The 12,930-nt window shown below is 37.8% G+C and overlaps 1 protein-coding gene across 1 annotated transcript in view; it reads right to left on the reverse strand.

The window, feature by feature from the left end:
- Positions 1-12,930, reverse strand: part of COL19A1 (collagen type XIX alpha 1 chain) — a 178,408-nt gene that overhangs the window by 77,054 nt on the left and 88,424 nt on the right. Inside the window, exons 13-14 of the mRNA XM_030944776.1 lie at positions 8,960-9,013; positions 8,236-8,271 (exon numbers count right to left, since the gene is read on the reverse strand). Of these exons, the coding sequence (XP_030800636.1) occupies positions 8,236-8,271; positions 8,960-9,013 (90 nt within the window). The remainder of the gene's footprint in view (positions 1-8,235; positions 8,272-8,959; positions 9,014-12,930) is intronic.

A 12,930-nucleotide genomic window follows, 5' to 3' on the forward strand; every position in this document is an offset into this window, starting at 1 on the left:
ACAGCAGGTTTAAAAAACTGCTGCAATAGTGAGTTTTTAAAAGAATTTGTATTGAAAATATCTGTAGGATATACCATTTTAGTACTTTAACAGCTAATATTTTTTGAAAGTATCAGGCAATAAAAACTAATAGAAATTATTTAACTTGAGACAGTAGAAGAAAAATATGTTAGGAAGTTACAGAAAAATCAGTGAACAGTTCTGCCACTTACTGTAGAAGGGCTAAAATTCTGACATGTGACTCTGCAGGTAAAAAAGCATTTTTAAATACCTGATACATCAAAACAAGCATCTGCAGAGCCATGGTGGAGGCATTGTTCATAAATGTAATAACTCAGAGAAAGTGCCTAAGAACATATTCTCAAAAAAGCCAAGTTTTTATTGTGACTCCATAGTGAAACAAAGAATGTTAAAAAACCCAAAAAACAGCTGAAGTAGAATAGTGAGGTTACTTAAAACTGTTATTCATGTTACTTCTCACAGAAGATTATGGTTGATGCCAAGAGAGCAAAATATTAGACAATTACATATATTTTTGGAATCTTGAAAGTTGCTTCAAAACATAGGTGGCAGTTTTTGAAGCAGAAGGGTAGACAGCTGCCTTATGTACTTGTAGGTAGTGTTGCTGGAATACATTCTGAGCTGGAATAAGTTTCCTTTTCAACATATATTAAATATAATACAAAAGCTAGCAATAATAATGCAGGTCTAATTAAGGCACAAAATTTATTTCATTTATAGACTGGTTTGTGTGTTCTATACACAAGTTACTTTCATCCAGTGTTTCCTCACTATGAATTCCAGCAAACACATGACCTCAGTTTTCACAGAATAAATGCTATTAGATGGGGAGCAAATGTATGTAGTTTAGTGAGATAAGTTAAACAAAGACAAAGTTTAAAGTAGGCATGCAGAAATGCCTTGTGATAATGTAAAAATAGATAATTTTTTAATCATTTGAATATGCAAGCTTTTATACTGACAACACTTGCTACTTCAAAAAGACCCAGCTATAACAGATATGATTTTGCCAAGCAATTTCAAAACATTATGATGGTAAACAGAAAGGTATAGTTCCACTGATACAGCATCACTGCTGAAACAGTTTAAAAAGCAAACTGGTGGGCAGTTCCCATTGCAATCGATTGATGTAGCTCTTCTAAACACAGTCCTAGTTCAGGATAAAGAAAAGCTGTCACATTGTTGAACTAAATTTTCAATGATCCCTCAGTCAAGTAGAGCAGCACGGAATCATGGTAATCAGCATTCAGGTAAAAAGTGACCACAGATTTCCAAATTCCTGACATACCACAACTGGTGGTCACAGTGAAGAACTGCAGCATGACTGACTTGAAGAGCACTCTCCAGCCACCTAAATACTGCTTGTGGGATGGATGGTACTGCTGTGGCTGCACCGATGTAAGAGTGGCACAGCATCCCAGACAGGATGCAACAAGATACAGTTCAGTAGGTCTTAAAGGCATCCACTTAAACTGGAGATGTTTGTAGAGAGCAAGTTCTACTGTGCAGGTCACTGTGATCCTTCTACCCTATTTTGAGAATATTGTCCTCTTTGGCCTTTACATATTGAGGGTAAATGAATGGCTTACTCTCAGGTAAAAACAATCACACTCAGCAAGCAAAGGAACTGAAATATGAATAACTTTCCTCCAGTCAAGATGGTCAAAGTGTTGGTTTATCTGCTATCCTCAAGGCAGTTTACTTGCTGCAATGGTGATGCAGCCCTATCTTGAACCACAAACAGGAGGATGAGGAAGTGAGAGACCTTAAAATTCAATTACCATAATTTCCTCTTCTTGCCCAAAAGATTGTCCACCACCACCCACACGGAAGCCCACAGAGCTTGCAGACACACCTCACTGTTACAAATCTGTTACAATGGGAAAAACGGCACAGGAAAATCACAGAAGGATGACTAATTTCCTGTTGTATTACCGTTTATGAGGGAAATTAAACTACCTCTATCTTAAGCATTTCCAAACATGACCTGATCTCAGTCACATCCTTACTGAAGTACCTTGAGACAGCAAGTGAAAAGATTTGTACACCTGCTTGGACCCTTAAAGTTACTGCAGTGACCATACTGTTCTGCTGTTACACTACTTTTCTTTCTAAACTGCTTTCAATCCATTTACTTCTACAGAAAAGGAGACAGCATTTAGCAGAAGTATTTCAGTCTGCCAGAAAACATGATAAGCTACATTTTCTTGATAATTTTTTACTGGAGCAAACAGAAAATATGTTCATCACTGATGTCATTATTCTTTGGGTTTGGCCATTTCTTTATCTCTCTGTTAATTAACCTTGAAATGTACTTTCCTTCAGAGACAATAATTTGAAAGTGAAATTGAAAGGGTAATTTCACCGAAGTTTACATTCACGAACTGAGTACTTTTAATAAACATAGGGTTTTTTGCTAAGCAGAAAAAAGTATAATTAAAATTCTGAGGAGTAAATCAAAATTATTCATTACATTGATGCCTACTGCATATGGGACAATTTTCAAATCATCATTCTATGAAGGACATAGAAATCACATTCATCCCAATTTATCAAACTAAGAATTTTGAAAAACAAATTTACTGTATGGTTAAGGCTTCAATCTTCACTTGTGCCTTCACTATCAGTATTACTGCATAAAGAAGATAACCTCACTGTAACTAATAAATAATCTCATATTTCAACAAATGGGTAATCTTAATAGCACCTGCTCCCATAATTAAAAAGTGTTTTTTGAAGAAAAGGATATTTTAAAGTTATACTGTGGAAGTTAAGTGAGCGCTGTATTTAATGAAAAACAACTATGTAGTTTAGTATTTTCAGGAAATTAATACACCTTATTTAAAAAGCTCAGACAGATAAAATTGAGATTTTCCCTAAAGTAAATGTATGAAAAGAAGAGATTTAAAATGAAAATGTAATTTGCAGTCTATACTTCCTTTAGTTAAATAGGATTACTTTCCTTCATGTCATTACATGGAAAGAAAGCAAAGGTAATATTATTTGACTGCTTACTACTGGAGAGCGTGTATCCATTTCTTTAGCTTCACATGAATAACTGAGGAGAAAGCTGTGCAATCTGTAGCTGATGTTTGTTTGGAAAGGGGAGAGCCAAAAGTTACAGTGGAGCTTGCCCAGACCTGAATCTGCAACTTCCTCCCACAGCCGCCTCCACAGGGCACTTGCGCACCAGCTTCCTTGGGATCGCTTTAACCAGACCTAGGAGCCAACATTCCAAATATCTGTTTAGTAAGCAAGTCCTGACGACTTCTGTCTGTGACCGACTTAAGCCTTGGCTTCTGAGTAAACACTTGGTGCCATCTGGGTGACTATTTTATAACTCCTGAAAGGGATAGGTTCGCAGGAACGTACGGACGGACGCTCATTTTCCCCAGGAACTAAAAGCAGCGTATCAAGTGTCGAGGGGAATGGTTATCGTATATTTTACAAGGGATGGCTGTGCTACCTTCCCTCACCTGTCACTCTTCTGACACGGCACGCACAGGCTTAAGCTGGGAAACCAGAGCGGGCAAGCTGCGGAGCCAGCTGTGACCCTGCAGAGCGCAGTCCTCAGCTTCTGCCTCTAAATCCCACATCTAGGCAAAACCACACTACAGAGCAGTACAATCCCTCCTTTTTACTCTCTGAAGGTTCACCAGCTACAGTGCAATTTATCAGGGAACTTAAGCTTTAAGCATCTCCCATATTGCTTCATAAACTTGACATAATAAAGGAGAAAAGTTCAAAATTTAATCACAGCATTTATTCATAAAAGTACCTGAAAAGTACTAAAGAAAAGAAACGTCTACTACTTACAGAGCAATTCAGAACATAGCAGAGAAATTAGAGACAGCATAAAAAAAGGCTGAGAATCAACCATGATTTTGAACTACCCCCATAAAACTACCACCAAAAATGAGAAGAAAAATACATACATATATCTGGACTTGGGGAGTGTTAACTGACTTACAGAGACACAGGAAAACTTTACGCCCTTAATAAAAGGGCTGAAATACACACATATATATGTCAAATGTACAAAAAATGTATTTGTATGAATAATGCCCGAGTCAAACAAATATACTTAGAACTATTGAAATTGCTAATTTCAGTAGGGTTCTATGGAAATTCTATAAAATTTAGCACATATTTCTTCTTACAGATTAGCATATTTTACATTACAATGCTGTTTCTTTTCTCTAATTCATCATGCATGATTGATGAAATTGTATTAACAAGACTTGTGTATCTACTTTAAATAAATGCACAGAAATACATGGAATTCTAATCCCATCTCTTTCTGAATTCTGTGCTATTGCTACAAGTGAGAAGTTTTGTTAAATGTTAATGTTGTTAGGATTACAGTGTGAAATTTTCTGTTAACTCACATCAAACAGGAAGATCCAGAGCTCTACTTTATTTTTCAGATGCACTTTCTGAGCTATGAAATTTCAATTTCAAACTCATAAAATAATTTTTGCATCTTAAAAAGCAGTGCTATTGTCTTGCCTATTTTGCAGTTTGGCATATGCTCATCTATCTAATAGGTTGCTACAGCTGTTGGGTATTTATGAATTCTGCCATACATACTGCCTTGAAGTTTCCCTCATTCCATACTATAATGGCTATATCTGTCAGTTGAACACTTAAAAATTTATTTTTTCCCTCGAGGTACCAATCCCTTCATTCTCTTCTCTATTTTCTCATGTTCCTATGTTGCTCATGCTTCTGAGCTGTGTGGGATTTCCTACTCATAAGGGTTGCACAAACGCTTTTAGACACAGAGCCACTGACATCTTTTAGACTTTTACAGGTGCCAGTAGCACAGACAGAAAAAAAAACCGAAACCAAACCCAAGAATTTCTACTGCATGCTGTTACATACTTGTATAGATTACCTACAGGCAATTCTCCCTGGACCAACCAGCTGCTGCAGTGAAGCAGACTCAGTTTTTTGTTACTTTCACACTCCCTGTGCTAAGGATAGAAGCATGGAACAGGTCTGCGTATGGGGAGAACATTCTGACCCTGAACAACACTACTGATGGTCTAGTTTATACTGAAATAGAATTTATGATAGACCTCATACAGCTTACTCCACTGAGGTATGATTTCTATGGAAATACACAAGAATGGAAAAGCCACACAGGGCAGTAGAGCTCTGTATGATGCCATCATTTACCACCTGTCTCTGTATGCAATGGCACTGGGGCAGAAGGTCAATGACCCAGGCTCAGTTGTCTAGTTTGAGCAAAAGCTGGTCCCTTTTAATATTCCCTTCCTCCCTGCCCAAAAGTCATACTTAGGACTTAGTTCTTACAGTGTGTCATCATTTTCACTTCTCTTCTCTCCCTGCCCCCCAACATAATTCATTTATCTTTCAGATAAAAATAAATAATTTTCACATTAGAAAAAAATACAAATTACTGGAAGCAGGGGATAAATTTATGACATTATGCCTTCATCCCAAATGAATGGAACATTTTAAAACTTTAACAGGACTCATAATTGAAACACTTACATCATATTTTGGCTATAACAGCATGAATGGTTCTGACATAGTAAGTTCTCATTAAGTGACAAATGAACTGTGATATTATCTGACCTACTATTTATTCACAGCAAGATATGACATCTTCCTTTCATGATTATATATTGTAAGAATCACAGCCACACAAATAAAACCGCTCTGAAAACGGAATTTTCCCTTAGCCACCATCACTCATGTAATTAATCTTCTTTTAGCTCTTGCCAAGAGAAACACACAACGATTTACAGTGGCCGAGAGAGAAAGCCTTCCTGCTGGGCTGTGCACTCCCACTCTGCTGTAATCTGTCTTCAAACTGCTAAACCCATTCACACTCACTCTTGTCTACATCACTTACTAACATCCCTCTGAAGACTGCGTCTGCTTTCCTAAAATTTAAATATTTTCTTTTTAAAAGTGTAAAGGCAACCATCAGTAAATGTACCAACACAAAGACACCTTGCTGTGCTGGAATCAATGAACTGAAACATTTGCAAAGCATTTTGTAATCAAAGAAATGCAATTCTTTGACATCCCATTTTATGAAATTGGATCACTTCAGGTACAGAAGGAGTAAGTCCAGTCAACCTGAAAGCAGTGTGCCCTGGCAGCCAGGAGGGATAAAACTGTTCTGGGGGCATCAGGCACAGCATGGCCAGCTGGGGAAGGGAGAGGATTGTCCCACTCTGCTCTGCACTAGGACAGCCTCACCGTGAATATTTTGGGCAGTTTTGGGCACCACAATATAAGAAAGATATAAAGCTCCTAGAAAGTGTCCAAATGAGGGCCACAAGGAAAAAGAAGGGCCATGCAGGGAAGAGCAGCTGAGGGCACTGGGTCTGTTCAGCCTGGAGGAGACTGAGGGGAGGCCTCACTGCAGCTACAGCTTCCTTGTGAGGGGAAGAGGAGGGGCAGGTACTGATCTCTGCTCTGTGGCGACAGTGACAGGATCCAAGGGAATGGCCTGAAGCAGTGTCAGGGGAGGTTTAGTTTGGGTATCAGGAAAAGATTCTTCACCCAGAGGGTGATCGAGCACTGGAACGGGCTCCACAAGGAAGTGGGGACAGCACCAGCCCGATAAAGTTCAAGAAGCATTTGGACAATGCTCTCAGGTGTGTGGTGTGACTCTTGGGGATGGGCCTGTGCAGGGCAAGGAGTTGGACTTGGTGATCCCTTCCAATTTGTGGGTCCCTTATAACTCAGCATATTCTCCGATTCTTGCTATCATACTACTGACCTCTGAGTATGATTCTTAGGAAAGCTAAGTGACCACAACTGCCATTTAAGACAATGAACACTAAAAAGAAGAGATTTAACATATCCAGGTACTTCTATCAGAACAGATGTACTAATTTTTCAATCAGTTACATAAAAAAAATTCTCAAAAAGACTGTTCTGTGGTGTTAGAGCACACACAAAATAGATATCCTCAGGTTTTTTTCCCTGTCTTATCTTCAGATGTGTCTGATTCCTATTCTTATGATCCCTTCAAGGCCTGTAAGAATCTATCTAAAGCAAGACATACTCCAATGCATCTACTACAGTAAAATTCCAGGTTACTAGTAATATTTTAATAATATATTAACTCTTCCAGCACACAGTTTGTATATTCAAGAACTAAAGGACATAAATGGACCTGTTTGCCTCCAGTAAGACATGAACTGCAGCAAAGAGTCCCTGATCTTGGGACAAAACACTAACTTCTTCCCAGGAAATAGAGATACAGGATATTATAATTCATAATCCAAAAAACAAGTAGTCTAAAACACAGCAACTTAATTTTGACACCTAAAGAGTAGAATTTATTTTTATCATATGGGTCTCTGTTAGATCCTTCAATGTTTGTAAGCTCTAATGGAGGTCCTGCTGCTACAGTGTGGGAAATTAAGGGAGGGAAAAGACCATGTATAAACTATTTACACTATGAATGACAGTTCTTTTGAAGTTTATTTAGGACTACATGGGTAATATGAACAGTATAGATGTGGCTCATAACACTGAGTCTGGGAGAAGAGCTACTCATGTTGTGAAACTACAGCCTGGGAATTTGGAACCTCTTGTCATCTTCTTTCTTTTTCCATTTTTGCCACACTCTTTTGCTCCATTTGGAATTGGTTTTGCCAAATAGACTGTTCAGAATGGAAGGGCTTTTCATCTCAGCTCATGAGGGAAACCACTAGAATTCACAGAATTCAGATAGGATTTATTACTTTTATGAAGCAAACAAGATACGTCCTGCAGAATTTTGGGAACACTTTCCTTCAGGCTTTGTACATGCTTGGGGCCTGGATTGCAAGGAAATCAAGAAAATTTCCACCATCCATACAGCAGTGTCTAGCCAGAATACAATACCCTAAAAGCATTGATCATTTTTGCAACCTTCTACTGAAAAATGCTTTTCCTTAAAATAACAAGGAAATTTCTTCACTCAAGTCTATACTATTTATACATGGAATAAACAAGATAATATCCTTGTTAGCATTTGGGAGGAAACAAGATGTTTTAAACCTGCTTATTTATTTTATATTTACAGAATTCCCTACACAAGTCATAAAGAAAATGCAGACGCACTATGAAGAAAGGGACTTTTAGACTTATTTGTGGTAGTATTCACATTGTAAATTAGTGAAAAACATGCAGCACTTCTCAGGGATTTTCTTTTGGCTGTTTTTCTTTACATGTACTCACACTCAAGGCAGCTGGTCCTGGAGGTCCTGCATCTCCCTGGTTAAAACAGGAGAGGAAGTAAATCAACAATCTCTTTAGTTATACATATTTAATCTCTAGACCTTTTAGAGAATATGCAGCATTGCAGAAATTATTTCAGTACAATCATCAAACATATTGAGTATGAAAATATGTGAGTAAAGTGATATTCTTCTCCAGTAATGGCAGAGATCTACACAGTTCACCACAGGTTAAAGGGAAAAAAGTGCCAGGCCTCTGCATAAATGAATCACAGCTTAAAAAAAAGCAATCCTTCAAAACACATTTCCATGTGTCAAGTTACAAGCTGCAGCTTACATGTACAAGGTGGCTGCTGAAGCCAGTGTGACAGCTCACATATGTAAAGAAATCTGACTGTGTGAATATTCACAGAATTAGGTCACTGAGGTACAAATCACATCTGAGACCTTCAGGTTTAGTTCATGGGAGCAAATTAGTGCAGCCAGAGAGCAATTCAGGACACCAAATTTAGGCTCCTGATCAGAGCTCCTTTTAAAATTCATTGTGATAAAGGGTACTTGTCTTTTGCTCGTACAGTTAGCCTGTACTCATATTCTTTAACCCTTAAGTTGCACAAATGGCAGCAGTGGGTGTTTGCCACACATAGTTATGGCAACATGTGCAAAACTGAAGAATATCATGCACACTCACATATACATACAACTTAATAGATTAAAAAAGGTACCTTTTCTCCTTTTGGACCAGCCACACCAGGACTACCAGGGTCACCTTTCAGTCCCTGGGCAAAAAGAGAAATGCATATTTGTTGTCATCTGTGAAAAATTCTGGGACAAAATCCTGTAGCACTGTGAAGTAGCATACACTAAACAAATAGGCCTTAAAATTCTATCACGCTGGTAGTGCTATCTCGAAATTCTTTATTTTCATTATTTTGTGAACAGACACACATCTATCAGAGACCACATGTGTCTTCAATACGTAATTAAACATACAAAGCCAATCTGCTTTGTTGTGCCCCATTTTGGTAAGTAGTGAGAAGAAATGCAAAGTTCTTTTGCAGTCTTGCATGGCCAAAAAAGATAAAATAGACTATCAGAGACGGTGCTAGTACATTCACTTGAACTCTGCTAAAATTGGGAAAGAGGCAGAGGTTGACAGAGAACTGCAGATTTTATGTTTCAAGTAGCAGTGCTGAACTGATGAGCTCCAGCAAGGTACAACTCAGAGCTGCTGCACATCTTCCAACACTCTCATTTTCACCAGTGTTCACAAAGGCAATTAGAGAAAGAATTTATTTCCTTCATACCTCCTTCTTTAGTTCTGCCTTCAAGAGACAAGCAATTAGTACTGCCCTGCCTTACACCTTGCATACACAGCCATTTCACACTCCCAGGATCAGAGTGGTTTGGGCTGGGAGGGACTCCTCAGATTATCTGGTTCAATTTCCCAGGCAGCAAACAGGGACATTGGCAACTGGATCAGGTTGCTCAGAGCCCTACCCAACCCATTCATTAATGTTTCCAGGGATGGGACACCTACAGCCCCTCTGAGAAACCTTTTCCAGTGTTTACCATTTTCATTGTAAACTGTTTCCTACTTACACCTATACAATATCTCCTATACAACTCTTCCACTAAGAAGTTCTCACCAGAAGCACCCAAAAAATCCCCACAAAATATCTTTAGTACCCAGCACACAATCTTTGTGGTCTTCTTCTTGCTGCAAAACAAATGGAAAAATGAGGGATTTCAAAATAGGCCCAGCAAATTCAAGCCATTCTACAGCAATGAATGAACTTAATTATCGTGCTGGACCAAGCTACCAGGAATTCATTTTTACTTAAGCCAAGAGATTTGTCTTGTGCCTTCCCTCTGACCACTGCTTTAGTGGCATGAGAGACTGTGTATATTGAAAGTCAGAGACACTTCTACAAGTTCAAAGATTTTACTTAGAAATGAAGTGGCGACAATGGAGGCAATACAAGCCCCAATCAGAATATGATGCTCCACAAGTAGACCACGATCTTTATTATTCTGGAGGTTAAATAGGTCAAGGGTAGAAAAAATTAATTTACATCTGAATTAGGGTTTCCAAACTAAAGTTCTTCCCAGCTCCCTTTTTGTCCTTGCAAACTCTCTTCCTCAGTTTGCAATTATTAGGAAGATAGAGACAACTGGCACAAAAATGGTAACTAACATCTGTGCCTTGGTGGGTACAGAAACATGAAATCAATGAGTGTTCTAAATACTGCGTATTTGTGCAACTTCACTTCCTGCTAAAATTACATTAATTCACCATCTGGAAGGAACATCATTTAGAACTATATGAGCATTTAAGTACCCACTTTGGATTAAATTTGTGGTTGTTGTAAATACCCCTGATTTAGCTTTGATTTGTTCTTTATTAAGCTTGCCAAATATGTAATAGTTAAATCAGAAGTAGTTTTGCTGTTTGAACTTAAAAAATGTAATAGGCAGATGGATTCAAAACCCAAGCCAAAAAATTGCTTTCTTTTTACAATCTGCATATTTATGACATAGCTTTAATATTGTCTCCATTTGCTACATTTTACTTTCAACCTCCTTCTAAAAGAATGCATAAAACACAACCAATCCATATACTTAAAGCCATTTAAGGGATTTTTCAGGTATGCAAACTGTATGGATTTGATTCAAAATCAATACTAGCAAACCAGCCGTGGAACAATAGTTATGAGTTTAGGAATTAGCTCTTAGGCTGTATGTTTACAGAAGATAAAAGATAAGGCTAAAAAAAAATCTGCAACTCACAGATGGTGACATATATCTGTGTGTCTCTACTGAATAGAAAATGCAACTGCAGATGAAAGATGCTGAGCCTGAACCATGCACTTTCAAACTATGAACCTTATTTTTTCCTAATTGCTGTGTTTAAAGCTTTTAGCAGTGTTTCTGCAAGAGCACCTTAGTGAGGTGTGCAGTCTGACAGCTACTGCAGAGATGATGACCTCAAATAAATACAATCGAGCTCAAATAAGAAGGACAAGGGGAAACTACATGTTTTACAGGAAACCTTACAGTGTTTGAAGGAGGATTTTAAAGGACCCAATGTTATAGGCCCATTATAAGTATTTCTGGTTTGCCTTGACATTATATATGCATTTAAAAATATTATAGACTTAGTAAGTTCCAGACATAGTGAATGCTTGCAAAAAACACATCTGGGAATGTACCATGCCTATTCTTCCCTACAGTCAGCCTTTGGAAGCTGCTGAGAGGTTTAGCTGCTGGCTCACTGTCTCTGAAATGCCATAAGAAGAAAGAATTCCTGCGCCAAGTCAAATCTGTAGCTGCTTTAACACAGTACAGTAGGGTATCCTGTCTCTGGCAGAGGCCAGAACAGGATGCTTCAGTAAAATGAATGTGGTTATCTAAACACATTCAATTTGAATGATTTTAGATCAAGCCTTAAGTTAGAAAAGCTGATTTTCTGCAATGTTTTAGGAGAATAAGGTCAGTTTTAAAAACAAACAAATTTCTATTGATCTAAGGAGTCTGTTACCAGATTTGCCAGAAATTCAGAAACAGATTAAAAATTCCTCCTATAACAGAGAATAAATTAATTGGGTATTGAATTCTATCTCAGTCTAATTCTAGCTTTTTGGGACCGATATAATAATATACATTTATGAGTTCATGAACAGTCTTCAGCTGAAATGTTTTGTCCTCTAAAAGGACTACAGCTTGGTCTTTTTACAGGTCATGATAAATTTACATTATGGCTCCTTTATGAAGGAGGAAACAAAAATGTAAAGCAAGCATTAGAATATGTATATACAAGGCCAATTCAAAGCTAACAAGATAAAAATACTGGAAATAGCAAAAAAGAGAAATGTTCTATATACGTATGTAAAATAAGACTAATAACTGTAATGCAATTTCCAACCAACAGAGAAATTACTGGGACAAGTATATCCCAAATATCTGTAAGGGTGTGAGTTGGGGTCAATGAGGGAAAGATTAAAGTAGAGGCAGTGTTTTTGTTTGGAGGGGATGACAATGGTACTTCTTCTGGTGGAATGAATGCCAAACTGATAAATCAGGTAAAATGTACCACCAGCTGACACCAGGTACTCTTCTCAATGAAAAATTGCAAAGATGAGCTGGACACCAACCAGAAGACTCCAGCAGCTCCTTGCAGGAGCCAAATGTTGCCTACTGGAATTGCACCTATTTGTACAGCATAAACTGTGCTGCACACATGTGGCAATGGAAAATGCAGTCAGACTGCAATCATGTATTCAGGAGAACAGGTTTTCAACTCTAAAAGATACCTTTTGGGGAAAACATAATTTGTTATTTGCAATCCTGTGGCCTTCATTAGAGTAATCTTGTTCCATGTCACATCAGGGGGAAATCTCCTAGAACAATACATATAATCTAATGTACTGGAAATACAGTACATAACCCAACAATTTAACAACAATGTGCAACCCCATTATTACAGATCAGATCAGTTATCTCTATTGAGTAACAGAGCTTGGGAATACTCTAACCACTAAGAGCAGTACTACATTTCCTGCACAGAGCAGCCTTAAAATCTAAGTTAATAACATGTTCAAAGTCAGGTGTAAAATGCCAACCTGGATATGCTGGGATAACTTTTCTAATTTAGCAAAGTGTTTTCATAGCTCCAAACAATATACATTTTTTTCAG

This window comes from Camarhynchus parvulus, chromosome 3 (genome assembly GCF_901933205.1).
Source record: "Camarhynchus parvulus chromosome 3, STF_HiC, whole genome shotgun sequence".
Taxonomy (NCBI): domain Eukaryota; kingdom Metazoa; phylum Chordata; class Aves; order Passeriformes; family Thraupidae; genus Camarhynchus; species Camarhynchus parvulus.